Source organism: Ceraceosorus guamensis (assembly GCF_003144195.1).
Source record: "Ceraceosorus guamensis strain MCA 4658 unplaced genomic scaffold IE81scaffold_10, whole genome shotgun sequence".
Taxonomy (NCBI): domain Eukaryota; kingdom Fungi; phylum Basidiomycota; class Exobasidiomycetes; order Ceraceosorales; family Ceraceosoraceae; genus Ceraceosorus; species Ceraceosorus guamensis.
In genome coordinates, this window is record NW_020290005.1 from 41,485 (window position 1) to 61,203 (window position 19,719).

General features: G+C 55.3%; 7 protein-coding genes across 7 annotated transcripts; 4 read left to right on the top strand and 3 right to left on the bottom strand.

Moving 5' to 3' along the window:
* Positions 1-3: 3 nt before the first annotated feature.
* On the bottom strand, positions 4-1,422 carry IE81DRAFT_321123 (hypothetical protein). Its single transcript, XM_025513244.1, has 2 exons — positions 785-1,422; positions 4-542 (listed from the first exon to the last, which is right to left on the bottom strand). The coding sequence occupies exons 1-2, from the start codon at positions 1,141-1,143 to the stop codon at positions 263-265; spliced, it is 639 nt and encodes a 212-aa protein (XP_025371668.1). The 5' UTR covers positions 1,144-1,422; the 3' UTR covers positions 4-262.
* Positions 1,423-1,694: 272 nt separating this feature from the next.
* IE81DRAFT_298817 (hypothetical protein) lies at positions 1,695-4,316 on the bottom strand. Its single transcript, XM_025512190.1, has 3 exons — positions 3,249-4,316; positions 3,076-3,177; positions 1,695-3,007 (listed from the first exon to the last, which is right to left on the bottom strand). Exons 1-3 carry the CDS (start codon positions 4,077-4,079, stop codon positions 1,850-1,852), a joined length of 2,091 nt encoding a protein of 696 aa, XP_025371669.1. The 5' UTR covers positions 4,080-4,316; the 3' UTR covers positions 1,695-1,849.
* A 1,198-nt stretch (positions 4,317-5,514) lies between these two features.
* IE81DRAFT_286976 (S-adenosyl-L-methionine-dependent methyltransferase) lies at positions 5,515-7,788 on the top strand (the record flags this gene model as incomplete). Its single annotated transcript, XM_025511697.1, has 8 exons — positions 5,515-5,968; positions 6,079-6,177; positions 6,255-6,358; positions 6,435-6,504; positions 6,572-6,848; positions 6,908-7,059; positions 7,138-7,424; positions 7,504-7,788. 8 exons carry the CDS (start codon positions 5,515-5,517, stop codon positions 7,786-7,788), a joined length of 1,728 nt encoding a protein of 575 aa, XP_025371670.1.
* Positions 7,789-7,912: 124 nt separating this feature from the next.
* On the bottom strand, positions 7,913-9,292 carry IE81DRAFT_8957 (NAD-dependent epimerase/dehydratase). The gene has a single exon (XM_025517728.1). The coding sequence runs from the start codon at positions 9,005-9,007 to the stop codon at positions 8,036-8,038; it is 972 nt and encodes a 323-aa protein (XP_025371671.1). The 5' UTR covers positions 9,008-9,292; the 3' UTR covers positions 7,913-8,035.
* A 704-nt stretch (positions 9,293-9,996) lies between these two features.
* IE81DRAFT_339961 (Metallo-hydrolase/oxidoreductase) lies at positions 9,997-13,149 on the top strand. Its single transcript, XM_025515593.1, has 7 exons — positions 9,997-10,509; positions 10,605-10,640; positions 10,726-10,835; positions 10,898-11,007; positions 11,080-11,387; positions 11,449-12,163; positions 12,243-13,149. Exons 1-7 carry the CDS (start codon positions 10,439-10,441, stop codon positions 12,654-12,656), a joined length of 1,764 nt encoding a protein of 587 aa, XP_025371672.1. The 5' UTR covers positions 9,997-10,438; the 3' UTR covers positions 12,657-13,149.
* A 575-nt stretch (positions 13,150-13,724) lies between these two features.
* IE81DRAFT_9081 (hypothetical protein) lies at positions 13,725-14,230 on the top strand. The gene has a single exon (XM_025517738.1). It carries the CDS (start codon positions 13,852-13,854, stop codon positions 14,125-14,127), a length of 276 nt encoding a protein of 91 aa, XP_025371673.1. The 5' UTR covers positions 13,725-13,851; the 3' UTR covers positions 14,128-14,230.
* A 3,139-nt stretch (positions 14,231-17,369) lies between these two features.
* On the top strand, positions 17,370-19,408 carry IE81DRAFT_328655 (hypothetical protein; the record flags this gene model as incomplete). Its single annotated transcript, XM_025515113.1, has 3 exons — positions 17,370-17,503; positions 17,672-17,857; positions 18,178-19,408. 3 exons carry the CDS (start codon positions 17,370-17,372, stop codon positions 19,406-19,408), a joined length of 1,551 nt encoding a protein of 516 aa, XP_025371674.1.
* Positions 19,409-19,719: the final 311 nt, after the last annotated feature.

Consider the following 19,719-nt stretch of genomic DNA (forward strand, 5'->3'; position numbering starts at 1 on the left):
CCAATTCATCGGCAAAATTCGTGTACGATTGACCAAGAGTGCAGCCGACGATTTGTAGGCAATGTAATCATGAATATCGTTACAATGGTCAATACAGTTTACAAGGCTATACGGTCTTGTTTGGGCCAGCCGTTCAAGTGCTCTTGATGCAGGCTCAGGGGACGTTTCAGTGTGCCTGCGGAAATGTGGAGACTCATGATCCCTGGCTTAATCATGTAGCATCCACGCTCGTTTGCGCATACGCAAGTATGGAACGCCGTCGTCATCTCCGACGCCCCGCTCGTCCTGGTCCCACGGGAGGAGGGCTGCCATCATCAAACGAGGTCTGATGGTTCGCAGATCCCATCCCTCCTTCGTGCTCTTCGCCCTTCGACGCTAGATTGTCATTTGATCCTCCCGCACCGATGACACCCTGCATCGCCTGAACATCTTCACTTGCAATGTCGCAATTAGAGACTTTGTTCGTCTTGTCTAGCGCAGTATTGATTGCCGGTCGAGCGCTGAAAGCGTAGTACGCTGCGCTATTCTTGTCTACCTGCCAGCTGCATCGGATACAACGAGGTAGAGGAACATCAGGACGTACTCTTGCTTACTAATCAAGACCTTGTCATCCTTTAGGTGCAGCAATGACTTGCATTTACGGAGCCGTTCAAGGCATCTACTGCCGTTGGCTTCACTACCAGGGAGACGATGGCGCGCCTCTGACGACTCTGATCTTGCCCGCCAAGTAGCATCGCAGCACCCTTCCTCCCTCTCACACTTCTACACCCAAGGCGCAACTCACAATCCGGTGCTCTCATCCCACTGAGGTCCACGCTGTCTCCTAGCCCAGCACAATAAAGAGTTCCATTCCGCAGCACTAGCGACTTTAGGATCATGAGGGGGTCTATGAATAGCTCTCACACCTTTCGGCGGCAAAGGTTGAGCAAAGGGTTTCTTTTCAGTCGAAGGAGCTGCTTCTGCCCCGTCCATGAGCGATGAGCTGCTGTCTTCGACTGTGCTGATGCTTGAACCTATCCCAAGCGGACCGACACTTGCTCCCACCACGTTCGAGCCCTCGCCAGCTTTAGCTACAGCGGCCGGAGGCAGCGGCTTTGGCGCTCTGACTGCCACGCTCCTTCTGGGCTGCGCATGCTTCGGCATTGTAGATTGCCAGCGGGCAGGATTTCCGGATTGCAAAGCGCCCTTTGTCGAGTGCTCTCGCAAATCACGAATGGCGTTGGGTGGCAGCACTGGCCAAGCTGAGGATCACGGGCACTGCGCAGCAGGTAGATCAAAAGGTCTTGCAGGCTTCCAGGGACGAGAAAATCCAGGAGAAAGAAGCTTGATGCGCTCGGACTCGTGACTGAGCTGCGTTCGCTGTTGGTGGTGCAATCAAGCAAGCTCGCCATGCATGCGCCGTGTGGATGTGGAAGTTACGAGTGCGGATCAGGAAGTCGTGACGTTCACGAGTCACGCGCGGCGAGTTCGCAGGCAGCTCGCTGCTGATGCGCAGACCGCATAGCAGATGGCGCGCGCGCGTATGCGCGTCAACGTCTGCACCAAATTGTGCCCTCTTCTGCAAGCGACCCCCCTCTCCACCCCACCTTCGCGCTCGTCGCGCAGATGTGGCAGCACTGTCCCACCTCTTGTAGGGATTCATCAATTTTCAAATCCATGACCGCTCGAACGTGTCAGCGTCACGGACCTAGATGGCCTGCAGGAGTCATCGTGCAAGTCTGCGGGAGCTCTTCGGGTAACATTGCCACGCGCAAGGAGTCATAGTGATCAAGCCCAAGGTTGCAAAAAGAAAAAAATCGAAAGGGAAGATGGAGGAACATGGAATGGCAGGCAGACATCTGATTCTGATCTACACTTCCCAAGCTTTTGGCAAACCGTCCGATCGAGGAATACCTCTCCTATCCGTCTCGTTAGCAAGTAATCCATGGGGAACGTCGCCATTGAGCAGACTACCGCTTCTAGTCCTATCTCCATTCTTGGCAGCTTCGAGGACCTCTTGCAACTTGCGTCTAGCCTCAGCTTCATCGATCGCTTCCAAGCTCTGCTTCTCTTCCCTCCTCCCTTCCAGTCCGTAGCCCTCGTGCGCCACGGCCTCCGCCTTTCCAGCAACTTCCGCGACCCTTTGAGCTCTGCCTTCTCTCCGTCTCCTCTCGTCCGCTGCTTCTGCCAGCTTGCGGTGCCTCTCCACCTCTTCCAAGATCGCCCTAGCTCCTCTGGATTGGGCAAGCTCTTGAGCGACAGCTCTTCCCAATGCTTGCGCATCCGCAACATCCATGCAATGCCGCGTAAGTGTGTAGTCGCATGACCTCTTGCCGTCCAGAGATACTACAATGGCGTGAAGTGTGAGCTCGGCTCCTTCTGCGGGAGCTGCGGCGCGATCTTCAGGGTAGTACTCTTCGGCAGCTTTGATGGCCGGTGTCGGTGCAGGGGTAGCAGAAGTGCTGGCAGCTTGAGCAGCAGCAACGTCTAACTTGTCCGTGTTGAGCCTCTCAAGCGCAGCAGGTCTTGTTGGCGCACCAGAGCTGGACGTGATCTCGTCCGGAGGAATCGTATGCCCTTCTTCCTCTCGCGTATCCCCTACGTCGACGCCACGAGAAGCGGCCACCAACCTGAGAGCTTCTCCTTCATTCCTTTGTCCTTCCACCTCTGCATGGTCGGCGAATCGGGTCTCCACACCAACAGGAATGGAGCATCCTCCTTCCAGCTCCCTCAGCAAAGCTCTCTCGGCTTCAGCCCGCCATGTAGCTCGCCAGTCGCTGATGGATCGGATCATTTCAAGAATCCGAGCCTCTCTGTTCGTTCGAGGATCAGCTCCAGGCGGTGGTGTTCTGACCTCGATGGCGAGCGCACCTTGGCCGACAGAGTACATCAGCACAGGTGCAGAAAGGAAGGCAGTGATGCGAGCTGTGAGATTCAATCGTATCAGTCCAGCTGCGGCAAGTACTAGCGCAGTGTAAGGCCCATTCGGCGCGTCAAGCTTTGAGAGACGAGTGTTGAGATTTCCGCGCTGTTGATGAAGCGCGGTGGACTGGCGTTAGAGGAATGCACTTCTGCAATCGCCGCCGCTTCACTCACGACATCTGAAAAGACTAGCTCTGGATATCTCCTGCGCAGCTGCGCCACCCTTCGAACGGACGATGTTCCAATCACAGAACCAGGAGGGAGCTCGTCCAGCGTCTGTAGGTGTGTGATGATGCACGTGAGCCATCGCTCTACACAGCTGCCCACGAATCGTTCCAAATACTCACCTTGTAAGGCAAGCCCTTCTTGACGACAAGAGCGTCTCTCGGGTCTTCTCGCTCCATAATCGCGCCAAGCATGAGCCCGTCTGGCAGCGCAGTGGGCACATCCTTGAGACAGTGCACGATAGCGTCGACAGCTCCACCAGAGAGAGCGACTTCCAACTCCTTTGTCCAAATCGCTTTGCCGTCTCCGCCAATGACGTAAAGAGGCGAGCGCTGATTGTGATCTCCGGCAGTGGACATCGACGTGATTGGGAAGCTGCAAGGGCCTGGAATGCCCAGCGCTGCGATCCTACTTTGTGCGGTGGAGATTGTCTCGGCATCGAAGGTGGGCAAGGAAGGAAGAGAAGGTGGCGTGGAGGGAGGAGTGATTGTGCTGTCTGCTTTGGCTGAAGAGGACTGCCCTGCTAAAGCCGCTTGTTCTCGAGTGAAGCTGACAAAAGCGGGCGAGCGGTGAGAGTAGTGAGACGAGAGCATGGCTGACACATGACTGCTCTGCACCAGCGCCAGCTGCGAGTTACGAGACGCGAGCACAAGACTGGTGTCGGGGTCCAGTGATTGACCAGCTCCGGGAGCGAGCGGATTGATATTGGCTGCTGCTTTGAGATCGTCCAGCTTTGCGCTCGCCACTCTTGACAGTGGAGGTGTGACGATGAGATCATCGGTGGTCCTGAAGAAGATGCAGCCGGGCGCGGTGGGTGGCTTCAGACTGCTGGCGGGGTGACTGGAGGTCGGGGGATGACCGGGTGGAAGCGGCTGCGCTGGATCGTGCGCCACAGGACATTGCGCCGTCCCTTCGTCTGGGTGCCGCTCGACATAGACGGTGCTGGATGCCATCTTGGCCTGTTTAAACTTGGTGGGGTCCAGCTGCGAAATTGGCAAGTAGCAGTCAAAGCGGCTTGAACGAGGGACAAGGGTGAGCTGTGCTTGTTCTCCTGATCTTGGCGCTTGCTGTCTGCTTGATGATGGTGGTAATGGTAGAGGACTAGTCAGTGTGAGTGGGGAAGTGACTGTCAGCAGGCTGATTGTGGGCAGAAGAACAACAAAAAGTAGCAGGAAGTTTGCGCCGACGAGGTGAATGTGAGTCAAAATCAGAAAGTCGCCTGCTCCTCGCGCGGTTTGAGTCACGCGATAGTTGCCGTGCTGCTGCTGCTGCTGCTGCGTGGCTGAGGCGCGCTGCCACCTGATTCGCTCGCTCGCTCGGCCTTCCGGCCTATGATGTCGCGGCCGGCAGTTTTGAGTCGCAGTAGCGTGGATTTTGGATTCAAGTCCAGGATTGGTGCAACGGCAGTAGTCGGTGGGAGCGTGTATGCACGCTGCTGCATGCACCCACCCACGCATTTCACCCAAGCAGGGCCATCCGCGGATGGGTAGGGGATCCACAACGGGCAACGTCAGAGCAGAGAGCGCACACACAGCAGCCAGGCACCGGCGGAGCATCTCGCAACAGCAGATGCTGTGTGGCCCGGCAGCGCATCTGCCTGCATGCTCCACCACGCCCGCACTACAGCTCCGGCCAATCCACGCTGGTCCATTTGATTTGATTTGACTTGGCGGGCACAAATTCGAAGGTGGCGACCCTTGGCAAGCCGCGCGTGTGCGCTTGTGTGTATAGTGCTCCTGCTTGCTCCAACGCGGTTGGAGCTGCTGTGTCAATCTCAATCACGAATTAAGATCAAGAATCAATTCCAAGATTCGTGATTGACCAATCACAATCGTGAATCAGCGAATCTAATTGCACATGCGGTGTACCGTACATACCTGAACCAGTCTTTGAGTCGTGAGTCTAACGCGTGTCGGTTTTCAAAGTCCCCCGCGCCAATCGTGAAGCAGGCATTTCTCAACCTCCACGTGATGTGTGACACCAGGAAGCCTGATTGTGGGCCATCAAGCTTTTTTTTTTCCCTCCTCCTAGCGGGAATCGATTTGATCACGCTTGCAACATGCGGCATGCACACAGCACCGATTCCGACACAATAATAGTTTGAAGTCACTCATCACTCGTGACCGCTCCGCTTGAAGACGGCATTCCCTATCCAAAGCTTCGTCTTCGCTTTGAGCCTGGCAGAAGCGATCCTCCCTCGAACCGCCAGCCGAAGTTTGGCCTAGATTGACGAAGCTAATGCGAGCAATCCGGCTGCTAAGAGCCTCGCTACCGGTGCACAGCTCCCAGGCCACCCTCGGCCTCAGCCGCCGAGCCTCTCCTCCCTTGTCTGCACGGAGCTCGCGCAGAATGTCTTCAATCACACCGGTCAGACTTGATGTCAAGCCAATGACGAGCATCAGTGGAGAGCACTCCGAATCTGTAGGGGGTTCATCCGTAGCACAGCCAAGCATTTCGAACATCGACGCCTCTAGTGATTGCGGCCCCCTGGAACGCAAGCGAAAGTCCTCACGTTCGCCCTCTCCTTTCGCAGCGAGAGACGCAATCAAGCTGAGCGAGGAGGCTGAAGCAGGCCCTTCTCGACCACTGCCCTCCAAACAAGCTCGTCCAGACGGCCAGCAATCAGCGCAAGAGAGAAACAAAGCTAAGAAGCGTCAAAAAGCGTTGAGGAAACAATGGGCTGAGCAGGTCGCCAAGACTGGAGAAAAGCCGATTCATCATGATATCGTGGAGATGCTTGGAGCGGACCTTGTCGAGCGGCTTATCAAAGAAGGCAAAGAATTTGAGGAGAGAATGGACAGGAAGGAGTATACACTGACAATCGATAGGCTCAGCTCTTATGGTCAGTACGTCGCTCGAGCCTGTCGTCATAATCACTTCGACAGCAAAATTGTCCTCCTGACGTCCAGAGCAGCTGAACAATATATCCGTTTCGACTGCTGTGCGATTCAGGCGAGGGGCTAGCAATATCACCGGATGGGGACTGGGTGATCGCGATTCCACATGCGTTGCCTGGGGAGCTTGTTCGAGCTTACGTCTTTGGTAACGAGCGTGAGTCGCTCACAGCCCAGTCTGCATGTGCTTTGATCCGAGGCTCATACCGAGCAAGCCATGTGCGCGTTGGACAGGGCTGTATGCCAAGGCACGCCTTGTCGAAGTGGTCGAACGCGCACCTCTCCGGCAAGAAGCAGCTTGCCAGTACTTCAAGTCGTGCGCGGGTTGTCAATATCAGGTGCGTTTGGCTAAGTGCAGACTGTGATTCATTACGGCAATCGTCATCTCACACGAGGGTCTCTGATGTCATGTAGCATCTTGGCTACGACGAGCAGCTTCGCATCAAGCGAGATGTCATCATCAAGGCTTACAAGCATTTCTCCAGTGAGTGAGCGGTGAAGACGTCCCTAGGAAGCTTCTCCACGCACTGAAGCTCCTGCATCACCAACAGATCTACCGCCGGATCTCATCCCCGACATAGCACCTACTCTACCCTCACCAGAACAATTTGGCTACCGAACAAAACTCACGCCGCACTTTGAGCTGCCTTTTCAAATTCGAGCGTTTCATCGGAGCAAGGGCAAGAAATCATTGCCTGCCGTCCAGCCAGAGCTGCAGATCGGCTTTGACCGCATTGACGGGCCAGGTGTTCTGGACATCGAAGAGTGTCCGCTGGCGACTCGCGTCATCAACGAAGCTCTGCCTGACGCTCGTCAAGGTGTCAAATCGTGAGTGCTTTGGCTGCATCGCCGATGCGTCCCCAATGCTCAGCATGCGACTGTCACAGGAACATTTCGAGCTTCAAGAATGGAGCGACTCTTCTGCTTCGGGACTCCTTGCGCTCCCATGACCCTGAAGATGTGGCCTGCGAAGTCGTCAGAGATCACAACGCAAGTGTGCGCGAGCGTGTAGATAGCATGAAGTTCGAGAATCCTGCAGGTGCGTGCCTCGTGCAGGTGCTATGAACGCAACTGAGAAGCCGCTGATGCAACTTCTTGCCGCCCCCTTGCGTCACAGGCGCATTCTGGCAGAATAATCGCTCCATCCTTCCGTCGGTCATCGCGTACGTTAGACAAGCGATTGTGGACCATCCTCCAGCGCCTTGGTCGGACGACTCGAAAAGATACCTTGTCGACACGTACTGCGGGTCCGGCTTCTTTGCGCTGTGTTTGGCGGATCTTTTCGAAAAGGTATCGGGTGTGGAGCTTTCGAAGGATAGCATCAAGTATGCAAAAACGAACGTGAAGCTGAATGGAATCAAGAATGCCGACTTTCTGGCCGGCAGCGCTGAAAACATCTTCTCTGTGAGTCTTGCACATCATTACACATGGGCGAGGCAGACTTTTGCTGAAGCCGACGCGTCTTTGCTGCTTATTCTCGCAGCAAATCAGCTTTCCATCCCATATGACGACCGTGGTGATAGATCCGCCCAGGCGAGGCTGCGATGTGCCCTTCCTGGAGCAGCTGCGCAAGCTCAGCCCTCACCTCATCGTCTACGTATCTTGCAACGTCCACACTCAAGCTAGAGACATCGGATGGCTGCTCGAGGCGGATCCTGACTACAAGATCGTCTCGATACGAGGGGCCGACTTCTTCCCACAAAGTCATCACGTTGAGAGCATTGCGGTGCTTCACAAGCCAAACAAGCCGGCAGGCCCGCCGTCGTAGGGCCCCAGGTGAGGCCATCGAATCGGCATGCGCGCTCGATGTTCATCTTTTCCAAGAAAAAGGCAGATCGCTCAATCAGGTGGGAGCCACGGGCACGCGCTGCTCGGTCTTGTAAACGGGCAATTTCAATTGCATACAGTGATTGCAGGCGCTCATTCCAGGCACGGCCGCATCGTACAGACACTGGCTCTCATCAGCAACATTGAAAGCCGCGCAAAGTCTGGAACGGCGAAGTACCCCGAGCGGCTTAGAGGACTGGGTAGTGCTTCTCAATGTCTTCTAACAGTCCAATCTGAGTGGGCTTCCAGCCATAAGTAACGCCGGAGTATTGCGACGAGATTGGGTTGTCCTTGGCGACAAAGTACTGGAACATGCTGTAGTGCGCTGCGAAAGCATCGCCTTCGAGCGAGACCACTGGGAGACTGTTCTTCTTGCCGATAGCGCCAGCAATGTCCTTGAAAGCAACGCTCTGCTCTCCGACGGCATGGGCGCGCTTGGCAGGATGAGGCGCAAAGGTCGTTTGTCCAGATTCCACCTTGGCGCACTCCACCTCTACGATGCGCCTGTAAAGAGCTGCGGCGTCTTTGACGTGCACGGCGTTCCAGCGGTTCTGGCCCTCGCCGGCATAAGCTGCCTGGCCTTTCTCCTTGCACATCTTCGTGATGATGTGGATGAAACCTTGCTTATCTTCTTGCCCGCTGTGCACGCTGGGCGAAAGACGGACAATGATGGTGTTCACACCGTGTCGCTCAGCCAGAGCGTCGGAGAGCTCCTCTGAATGCTTCCTGGGCGTGGGGGAATTAGCTTCGAAAGCATCGCTCTCTTTGCCCGGCTGGAGTTTGCCATCGCTACCGGATGTGGGCGTGATGAGCATCGTTCCAGAGGTGACGACGAAAGGTTTGCTAGATTTGAGCTCTGCAAGTCGATGACCGATCGCTTCGATGACTTTTCTGTCCATCTCGCAACTAGCCACAAAGTTGCTCCAGTTGTGATCAAATGCCGTATGGATGATGGCATCGATGGAAGGATCGGCTGCTGCGGTCTTGAGCGCTTCTAGATTCGTCAAGTCTCCTGGATGAATGGAACAGCCGGAGGCTTTCAATTTGGCGTGAGATGTCTCGTTGCGGGAAAGAGCTAGCACGCTGTGCCCGGCCGCGAGTAGCTCTGGGACTATGTGACGACCTACAAGGCCGGTGCCTCCAGTCAGAAAGACGCGCATGGTTGGAATTGGAATGGTTGAAGAGTAGGAACGTTTGGGCTGTGCAGCGATGCGAGGTGAGATGCGGAATAGTGCAGTGTAGCGCAGTGTGATGGGTGGTAAGGGAATTGTCGAATCTGGAAGCTCAGACTGGTGTCTTTATAGCCTTCAACGGAGCGCTGAGCATGACTTGCCGCTCAATGTGCTGTGCTTCTCGAGACTCGCAAGCCTTGCTAGCAAGCAGGGCATACCTCTTCACCATTGCACAACGCAGATGCTGACCGGCGGCTCACCTTCACCAATGCTATTCTGCGAATGGAAGGGTGAGCTCACCTCGATGGAAGGCGGTACGACAAAAGACGCGAATCAGCAGGCCAAAAGTCCCACCGAAACGCCGCCCGGTCCTACCTGTAAGCTGCCATGCTGTACCACCTGGGGATCACACAGGTGTAACCATCACAACAATCACATCAGAAATCTGCGATTCCTGCGCTCGTATCTGTCTCGCGAGCCGAGCGATCCTGCTTTCACAGTATCAATGCGCGTCGCTCGATAGGCGTCGAACGTGAACCTGATGAAGGTGTTGGCTGCTATGCACAAGAGGCCTTGCGGGACGCGCGTGGCTCAGCTGATGTGAGCTTACAGGCCGAGTGGTGAGTTGGATGACTCAGGCTGCTAGTTGGATGACTCAGGCTGCTGGATACGCAGCTGCCGCTGGGAAAAGCGAGTCTGGCGCCGCCGGCCCTTTCGAGGCGCGCATCAACTAGTCTAGTAGTGAATACTATATTAAAACTTGATTAACGCGCTTGTGTACAGCTGCTGTCGGAGCATCAGAAGGTGTGGGTAAGCACGTGATCCCACTTTCGATCACCCTCACGCAGCCAGCACGAGAGATCACATGATCCAGACACCCGCGCGTGTCCCTGCAGGATTGGGATTCGGATTCAAATTCTTGATTATGATTCGGATTCTTGATTGAAGCAACACACCTTTGTGGTGACCAAGATGATTCTTGATTCAAGATTGTAATTGGAGCTTTCTGACACCCATATATAGCAGGAGTATATAGCAGGAGTCACGAGTACCAGTCGCAATTCGAGGGCACAGATCCGACATTCGGACTCACTCAGTCGGGTTCTGGAGCACCTGATGGAAAGCCACGTTGGTTGTCCATGTTATTCGTGATCAAGGCGCAGTCGGAGAATCTCTTCACGGTCACACGCAGGGAAATTCGGAAATTGAAGCTGTGCACCCGTCGTCGGACTACAACTTGCTCAACGCAGAGCGTTACCCAGGCAGAGGGACTGAAGCTTACGAGCAACAGCGCCGAGCGAAAGGTCGTAGGGTTGATCTAGCGGACATCAGCCACGCTGTGCAATCCCAACTGAACTTTGTAGCGCATACACACTACCTACGATCACGCTTCGTGTCATCCCAGCCAATCGAACCAACATGGCGGCACACTTGCAGCTCCGTTTCCTGGGGACTTCCAGCGCTGCCAGCCCTTCTCGTAACGTCTCCAGGTGAGCGACGAATGCGCACGCACGAGGGCGGCTAGACGTCGACAGGGGCGCACAACATAGCTCAATCGTCTTTCTCATCGATGATTTGCGCTCAGCATGCTTGTTCGCATCGGTCAGCAGACGGTGATGATGTGAGCAATTCTTAGTGTGCCTCAATGCGCGCACGCCACAATCAGCTCATGACGTTACGGCGATGAACGCCGATGGCTTTTTCAGAGACTGTGGAGACGGAACGCATCGACAATTGCTGGATCGTAGGTTGGGCAATCAAGACATCAAGCTCTCTTCTCTCCGACACATTCTAATCACCCACCTGCACGCGGATCGTGAGTCTCGCACTCTGGTTGAGCTGACTCAAGAGACGGAGTCTGACGTTTGCGACTTGCAGACGTGCTCGGACTCGTTCCACTCATCATGGCTATCATGGGTCCGCCTGCGCCTGACCAAGGCGGTGGCGGCGTCACCGCTACCACGTCCGCAGAACCAGCTTCCAGAAACGTGAGTCCGAGGCGATTTAGCAATCAAGAAACACGTGATGAGGTCGCTAACCTCTTCAGGACCTCTTCAAAGCCTCGCCTCGAAATATACGGCCCGTGCGGCTTGAGATCATTGATTCGCACCACGCTCATGATGACTTACGCCAATCTTTCGCTGCCCTATGTCGTGCACGAGCTGCTTTGGCCCCATGAGTACGCCACAGATCATGCGCAGTCTGCAGACGCGCCATTGCCAAGCTTCAATGTCGAGCACAATGCGTCGGGACAGTCATCGGAACAGTTCATTGGAGCTGTTCAAGGACCTGCTCGATGTGTTCCTGTGGTCCCGCCAGGAGAGATGGAGTTGCCTGGTATGGACTTTCGACTTGACGAAGCAAGCGCGTGAGTCGCTTTGCAAGCATCTCTTCCCCCGTCCGGATGCTGATCCATGATGCCTTTGCAGGACTTGGCCCGACTTTCTTCAAGTTGGAGGGCAAATGGTCAGCGCCGCACCCCTTTTGCATCGCTGCCCTTGCATAGGCTACGTCTTTAGAGAACTACCAGTGGCTACGCCATTGGACCCCTCGATTCCAGAGCTCATCAATTCGCAGGCTGATGCTCTGTACAAGGAAAGGGGCATCCGTCATCCTCTGTCCCTTTTGGGTAGATTAGTCAAGGCTCGCGAGTCGGTAGAGCTCCCTGACGGCACTTTACTCCAGCCGCCTGAGCTTTACGATACCGGTAGGAAGATGGTTATTCTGGGCGACACGTTTGATGCGACGGGGGGACTTGCGGACCGAACTGTAGAGGGCCCAGATGTGGATGACGATGGGACCCGGTCTAAATGGCTAAGGGGTATGGTCGGGCTCGCGATGGACGCGTCGGTCTTGGTGCACGAATCCACCAATATCGCTTTGCCCGCATCCTTGACTAGCAGCAAATCCATCGACTCACGCGAAGCGGTCCGAGCCAAGGCCATCTTGAGGGGCCATTCCACTCCTCAAGTAGCCGGAAGCTTTGCAGGCAAGATCCGCGCTAGACATCTCCTCATGAATCATTTCAGTGTTAGATACCCCGCTCCAACGGACGCTAGACTCTTGGAAGGAGCGGACGACAGCGGGAGAAGCCATGTGAATGTGGAAAGAACGGCAGTGATGCAAGAATTTGAGGATCAAGCGGTGAGTTTTGTCCTTTCGCTCAGAGAGTTGCTGCATCTCATGTTGGCTGGCTCTGCTGCCTGCTCACCCCTCTCGTCAGACCGAAGCTTGGCTTAACGCTTTAGGCGAGCACGCACACGAGGTCCAGCCGAGCAGAGCAATAGCAACATATGACGGCTGCGTATTTGACGTTCCACCACCATTGCAGGAGCAAATAGAGCAAGCAGGCCGCTCTAGCCCTCTGCCCTCCTCGAGTCGTAATTCGAGCGCATTGAACAGACACGGACGTGCACCTCGGGGTCCGCCTCGTCGACAGGGATCTTCAGCCACGCTGGCGAGTCAGCATCAAGATGTGCACGAGCAGCAGGACGGAAGGAGTAGCTCAATGAGCGTTGGTCATCCTTATGCGTCGGCTAGAAGGTCGACGAGAGGGCGCGGAAGGGGTCAAAACCATGACTCTAGAAGACACACGAGGGATGTCTTCGAGGGTCACGTGCGTGATCCTCACAACTAACAATGGACGAATTGATGCGAAACTGTGCAACACTCGATCACCTTGGTTGCAATATCCAGCACCCATGTATCGCGAGCTTCGACGGAGGCCTCGACACCTTGCAGACGTTCTTGACGAGGAACCTTCGCCTCAGACAGACTGCAGTCCTGTGGTGGAGCTGCTTGTGGTGCGTCACTGGCGTTAGTGATCTTGTCATCTTGGCGTCAGACACTCGACGATTTGTGTGGCGTACGACTTGAACCTCGTCCCACCAACAATGCGGAGGAACAGTTGGTGTGTAGAGAGCAGGCAAGCAAGTGCCGACCTTCAATTCCGACTCGGTCAGATCGCAGGCTCGGTGATACGGTAAATGCGACGCCCCGCTTTGATAGGTCGGGGCTCATGAGAAGAGCACTTCGGAGTCCGCGGCAAGCTTGCTGCTCATACCAACGACCCGCTCCAGCCTCGAAGAGGCACGTTGTGACCCTTCAGGAACAAATGGCTTTGGTGCTGCAATTGGTTTGCCCGCCACGCAATTTGTGTGGCTTTTATGTGTCAATGCGCGATCATTGCTTGGTCTGTATTGACGATCGGCTGAAACTTGAGTTGCGAATCGACTACGGTCTCTCCTTTGCCCTTTCAACCAGCCCTTGTGGAGGACGGGTGACCCCCTGCGTCGACTCAAATAATCCCTTCGTTCGAGGTACAGATCTTTGAAGCCTTCCGGCCAAAGCTCGGCCAGCTTTGGCTGGGTTTGAAGTGACTAATCGGTTCGTCGGAGTGCGGCGGCTTTTTTGGTTGTTGCCGTGCTCGATGCGCATGCTGGAGCTCTCGAGCTGACTTATTGAAGGTGTGCATGTGCTCCCTGTAGCGAGATGCCAAGCTGGTGGAACTGCTTCGTCTCCTTCACTCCGTGACTCCGCTTCATAGCAAATCTTGTTCAATCGGATGCGGACTGCAAAAGAAAAGGTACGACGTCCGATGAAACACATGTTTCCCCGTGAACGGAGACATGGGCAACTCATTGATTGCCTGCTCGACGTGAAGGTTTGCCCGCTTCTTCTCGCACCGAGCTGCTGCAAAGCACAAAGCCACCTACGTTCTCCGCAACAACTCCGCTCGCTCTCGCAGCAGCACACTTTTCGATCCGGCTACTTTGCCGTACCACTCTCGTGACGTTGCGAGATCGCGGTCACTCTTGTGCAAGACACGTATCATGAACGGCAATCGATATGCACAGTGCCCGGATCTCCATACACAGCAAACAAGAATTAACAAGGTTTTTTTTTTTTCTTTTTCTTTTTTCTTTTTTTTTGAAGACTGCCTTCAAAGCATCAGTCTGATCGCCGTTGGTCGCCGACATCATTTGGCGGGCCAACTATTCACCGATCATTGCTACCTTGCCGCTTCTTTCGGGCACGATGATGTTTCGTTGGAGGCTCAGAGAAGCGGACAAATGCTCAAGTCCTCGCCCTCAGCACGCCTGGCATGACGCAGAAAAGGCGACGACTAGTTGGTGCGCTGGTTGCTATGAGTGGCTTGCAGCGGCTACTCGTCAGTCAGAAAATGCTAGTGGAGGCCAGGAGATTTGCGTCTGTGTAATTGAGGATATGCCTTCTTGGTTAAAAGTTGAGTGAGACGAGTATGCTGATGATGATCGTGAGTATCGGGTGAGGAGAGGATGTGTTGTTGACTTCGATGCAGACAGCGCTGCAGGTCCCATGTGAAACACGTGTCAGAGTTGAAGAAGCGCGGCTTGCCGCGGCCTCGGGCCAGCAACTCAATCGTGAATTAAGTCCGTCGGAAGAGGAAATGTCACGATTGCGCAAAGGCTCATCCCTGCGAACGCCGGCCGCGAGACGCTGTCAGCACAGCATCCCATCATGCAAGGTAAGCAGCACCGCGTCATGCTGACACTCTGACCGACTGCACTACTCACCAGCACATCCGCACCGCCGCGACATGAAGCTTTGAGGTGCGTTCCTGCCGCCTGCTGTTCACGCTAAGCAGAGCTGCTCAGCTCTGCTGCGCGCATCCGTGGACAGTCAAAAGTCGAGCTAGCGCGCCAAGCGCGCGGGCCTTGCACAGCAGTCGTGAGTCATGAGTCACGAGTCCCTCTCTTCGATGGGTACAGCACATGCCCATCCTTACCAGACTCGGTCGAGCGCATTGCAAATATACATCTTGGGGACAGGTGCTGCGTAAGTGGCGGAGCAATTTCAGCAGGGTTGCGACATGCTTTGCAAGAATGGGTGCGCGATCGTGAGGTCTTTCTGCTTCTTCTCGAGTGACTCAAGACTGCCCGCGCTGCTGACGCTCATCATGTTATGTAGCAGCAGCGCGCAATATCTCGCCCGAACCTCTGCTGACATACTTCATCCGAGCTTGACCATGCCGCGCGATATGGCTCGAGCGGCGAGCAGGGCAGGGCCGAGAGAGTCTTGAGTGTTAGAGACGAGAATCCCTATGGCCACTGTTACCTTTGGCCACGTGCCTGCTGTGGATTGTGTGAGCGAGAGCTCACCTTTTGTTGGGAATTCTTGGTCCTGGAATGCTGCGCCTTATTGATCAGACTCCATCGGCTTCGACCATGGTGTATCGGGCGGATCGGACCATGCACCGCCTAACAACGGCTCGGAGATTAGGCTAGTGGACCCACCAGAACTTGAACGCGCGCACTTGTATCGCTCGGATGTGCCTGATGCATGCATATCGGCCGGCGACCTGGGCTGGCTGAGTCTCATTCTCTTGCCCAAGGATTCGGCTGAAAACTGGAACACTGACTGCTGCATGCTGCTCAAGTCGGCTGAAGCCTTGGAAGCGAACCGACTCATCTCACATGCACGACGACTGATACTCGCGTGGCGACTGCTCTCTCACGGACTGTTGAGCATGCTGACTGCTCGGACCGTTCCATGGCGATGTTTTGTGGCTGATGTGGAGCAGACTGGTATACGTGTACAGCATCGAAAGAGCCGCGACTCGCGAGTCATTCATGCCGCGGGGTGAGCCAGTCATCGTGCTCGGGCACACCACGCAAGGCGTGGAGTAAGACAGCTGAGCTTGCAGCATTCAAGCATGAACGAGTCATATCATGCGGCGTACACAGCCAGCAGCAGGCGTCCGACTGACTGCTGCTGCTACTGCTGCCTTTACGCATCCCAACTCGCTCGCGTGTATAGTGACTGCGATGCATGCAGTTCTCTGCAGGGCACGGCACGAGCACCACCAGCATCAGGGCAACAGCTATCACTGCATGCATGCCCATGTCACTCGCGATTGCACATTCTCCGCGGGAAGCCATGTCATCACCACCGCGCGCGCGGCTCACCGGCTCCTTGCTATTCACCCGATGGAGTATGTGTGCCCAAGGCCGAACTCAGCGGTTAGGACCGAAAAAACGCGATTCAGCCTCAATTTTGAATGACACACTTTGCTTTTGCTCAGGCATCAGCATGACACCTCTTCGGGCGAGCATGTGCTGCTGCTGCTATATGCCGCGACTGAGACGCTTTGCTGCTAAGCGCAGACATCAGACATTTGGACTGTGTGATTACTTCGTTCGGCATGAAGAAAGTACCTGCGGTCACTAGAGCACCCCGCTCGCGACGTCTTACCGTCAAAGCGCGGCTGCGGGCAGCCGTACCGGAAAGGATACTTAAACCGAAGGTCGTGCTCTCTCGGCAAAGCCATGCGCTGTAACGCCTCTACAAGAATCCACCCTCGACTTAATAATCTTGTTGCACCTCACAACACTCTCTGTCTTCGATCTTGGCACCATCCGCTACGCCAACCTCATCGGTCACAAGCATCCATCCGCGGTCATACTCCCCCCGGCACTGTCAGTCCCTGCGACGGTCGCGATCCGGCAGCTGTTGGCCGGAACATTGACAGCAGCAACACGCTGACAAAATAAAAGCTTCTTCACTCGTGACTCTCAGCCCGCTTCATCATATTGCCGGCCAATCCTGCCTCCCGAACAACGTCACCGCGGCACCTCATTTGCATGGGGCCAAGCTTCTGCTGGGTCAATCTGCGACACAATATATATGTGACGCCAACGTCCGCGGAGCACGTCACAACCCGCCACAGCTAGGAACATCTGCTGCTGCTGCCTATACACTCGGTTTTAAGACTTCACGTATACGAGCGAGGCTGTCGACCGCAATCGTCGAGCCTTGTTCGCCTCTGCATACACGCGTGCACCCAAGTCTCCATCTGGAACACTCTTCTTCGTGATTTCACTCGTCTGTCGCGCCGAACAGGGGCTTGATTGAATCAGCCCGCGGTTACAGCGGCATATCACGGTCTGACATTACGAGTGGTAGCTGTGTCGACAAGGAATACACGGAAAGCCACGTACCCTGACCTTGCTCTTGGTACCTTATATACTCTGCCAAGGATCTCCGCCGGATCAGCAAACTTGTTCTGCCTGCTCCTGGCTACGCTTTGCCCACAAGTGACGCAAGAGCGACGAGTATCGCAAATTCAATTCTCGGCCCTTCCGATCACCTGAACACGCGCGCGGCTCTTCAGGCAAGATTGCTAGCTCATCAGCCGAGCTTTGGGTGTAAGTGGATCGAACCTTCGTCTTTTTTCTGAGCCCGGAAGGTACTTATACAGCAAAGCTCACACCACAAACCCGTTGGCCTTGCTCATCCGCTAGTTCATTGTTCCTCAGCTATGGCGCAACGTTCAGAAGACCAATCAGGCTTTCTAGCATCCACTTTCACCATGAATGAACACACCGCCGACATCTACGTCCACGTCCATGTGCCACGCGCGGCGTCGGACAGTCAGCTTTTGAGCTTCAAGTCTGGAGAGGACTCGACTTCCATGCAGCGTAGCTTTTCCGCATCTTCACACCTGTGAGTATGGATGCCATTCAATGACCCTCGCTCGACCACAGTTGGGAACACACAGTCTTCCTCGTATGTCCCTCTTACGCCCGGTTGGGCACACAGCGCTCTTGGTCCAATGGTCCAAGCGTGAATGTGCGTTTCTCGATCGATCGCGCTGCATGCAGCAGCACACAGTCCCCGTGATGCCTTTGGCCGCGCGGCGCGTGCGGCGGGGATATTTCCCCGCGGAAATGTCGCGCCGGAACGCGTTACGCGCGCAGCCGAGTTCAGCAGTGCAGTCACACTGCCGAGTGCACGTAGCCTGCCTGCACCATCACGAGGTGCCAAGAACTCATTGATGGCGGAGCACCAAGCCACTGCGTGCGCAAAGGGTCTTGGCTTCCGGACATCGGATGCATCGTGGCCTGATCATGACAGGGTTCGAGGATTCCTTGTGCCTCTCTATCTTCATGCTCGTCCACTAATTCACTCGCTGACACAAGCAACAACAACCCCCCTCTCTCATTGCATCATTGACCACCATCATCACCATTGTTTGACAGGTCGTCGAGCTCGCCAGCCTACAAACGCGCGGGATCATTGCATTTGCATCACAGCCACCCTTCGTCATCATCGCCATCTTCACCCAGGGGATCCCACATACACATTCATCCCGCTGACGACAGACCGACTGCGAGCAGGTCATCAGGTCCGACCAGTCCCAGTGGTAGCAGCTTCAGCGTGCTCAGCACTGACACACACGACCTTGCATCTGAGCCATCGACACCCGCGTCAAGTGTTGCGTACGAGCCCATCGAAGTTGAGACGGAGGTCAAGGACGTCAAGCTTGTCAGCCAGGAGAGGGCGTCAGAGCGCACTCTATCCCCCTCTCGTACTTTGAACGGTTCGTTAACAGATTCGACCGTCGCCGGCGCTCTTGACTGCGCCACGTCGCCCACGTTCGGTGCTAAATCAACTGCCTCGTCATCGCCGCTCGCCGCTCTGCAGGACCCGTCGACTGAATCACATCCAATCGTTCGCGCCATCCAAGCCGGACAGATTTCACTAGACGCCCTCTTGGCCTTTCCAGTCAACTGGAACAATCTCGCTCAGTCGTTCGTGACGGCAGTACCGTCATCTCCGACAGTACCCGCGCCCCTCAAAGAGCCTGCGGCAAACTCACCAGCTACAATGTCGACGCACACCAGCAAAATTGGCCGCACTGCGTTGCAGACGTCGTCGCGTACAATCAAGCCCTCGGCTCGAGCAGCACGCTGGACTGCTATGTTCGGCGACGGTGCAAGCGCTCCTGCTCTTCCTAGTATTCCCGAGGTCGACTTGAGCTCTACTTCATCTCCGTCGAATTCGACCATCTCCCTGGTCGACGACGAGCGCCCCCTTCGTCGCAGAAGGACCACATGGGCATCGCAGCCTGACGCCGCACACGTCACCGACATGTCCAACTCGTCACCCACGAACTGGCAGTCCCGTGCGCTGGCATCGTCTGCGATTGTGACCTCACCCGTGATATCGTCCTTGAGCTTCTCTTCCACAACGTCCACGTCGTCTGCGTGCTCATCGTCATCGATGGACTTGGTGGAGCTATCGTCTTGCGAAGTGCGAGAACCAAGACTCGGTCCCGTCGACTTGCCACCTCTAGAAGATTTTGGATGGTACTCTGGCTGCGCTTCCAATCCAAACTTCTCCATCCCTCGTACACCGCTGGACATGGATCAAGCTTGCATGTGGGGCAAGAATAACGCTATGGGTCTGTCGGGACTGAACATCGAGAATGAACGCCTCAAAGAGGGTCTCAACGCTACGTTGGCCCAATGGCCTTTCCCTGCACCATCAGCAGAGCACGAAGCTGGCTTGGCGAAGGGTCTAGCACGAGGGCAGAGCGGCGGCTTGGGCCTAAGCTTGGTAGCGTGAAATACTAGTCCAGCTGAAGGAAGTACAGCCTTCTGCTCCCCGTGTCTCCGCCGCCAACTCGAACTGTACACCTTATGTATCTGTATTAGTAATAGCGCCCGTATTGAGCCCTTCTCGATCACACGACCACCTCTTTTGCGATCTAATGTGACATCTTTGCAAATATCGTGGTCATTCGTGACTCTCCATTGTGCGGCGAAGCTTGTTCGCCAAAGGCGATCTCGGTAACAATGAAGATTGCTGGTGCTGGACTCGTCACGAGGATGCTTGATAGCATTTTCGAGCGGATGAACAGATCGCCTGTCATTACG

What these genes read in the sequence shown, in the direction of transcription:
- IE81DRAFT_339961 (XM_025515593.1), top strand. Translation starts at nt 10,439, where the DNA reads ATGGCGGCACACTTGCAGCTCCGTTTCCTGGGGACTTCCAGCGCTGCC. An exon ending in CCTTCTCGTAACGTCTCCAG is followed by an intron (nt 10,510 to 10,604) that starts GTGAGCGACGAA and finishes ATTTGCGCTCAG; the next exon opens with CATGCTTGTTCGCATCGGTC. An exon ending in AAGAATTTGAGGATCAAGCG is followed by an intron (nt 12,164 to 12,242) that starts GTGAGTTTTGTC and finishes CCCTCTCGTCAG; the next exon opens with ACCGAAGCTTGGCTTAACGC.
- IE81DRAFT_8957 (XM_025517728.1), bottom strand. Translation starts at nt 9,007, where the DNA reads ATGCGCGTCTTTCTGACTGGAGGCACCGGCCTTGTAGGTCGTCACATA.
- IE81DRAFT_321123 (XM_025513244.1), bottom strand. Translation starts at nt 1,143, where the DNA reads ATGCCGAAGCATGCGCAGCCCAGAAGGAGCGTGGCAGTCAGAGCGCCA. An exon ending in TGGGATGAGAGCACCGGATT is followed by an intron (nt 543 to 784) that starts GTGAGTTGCGCC and finishes TATCCGATGCAG; the next exon opens with CTGGCAGGTAGACAAGAATA.
- IE81DRAFT_9081 (XM_025517738.1), top strand. Translation starts at nt 13,852, where the DNA reads ATGAACGGCAATCGATATGCACAGTGCCCGGATCTCCATACACAGCAA.
- IE81DRAFT_298817 (XM_025512190.1), bottom strand. Translation starts at nt 4,079, where the DNA reads ATGGCATCCAGCACCGTCTATGTCGAGCGGCACCCAGACGAAGGGACG. An exon ending in AGAAGGGCTTGCCTTACAAG is followed by an intron (nt 3,178 to 3,248) that starts GTGAGTATTTGG and finishes ACACACCTACAG; the next exon opens with ACGCTGGACGAGCTCCCTCC. An exon ending in AGCTAGTCTTTTCAGATGTC is followed by an intron (nt 3,008 to 3,075) that starts GTGAGTGAAGCG and finishes CTTCATCAACAG; the next exon opens with CGCGGAAATCTCAACACTCG.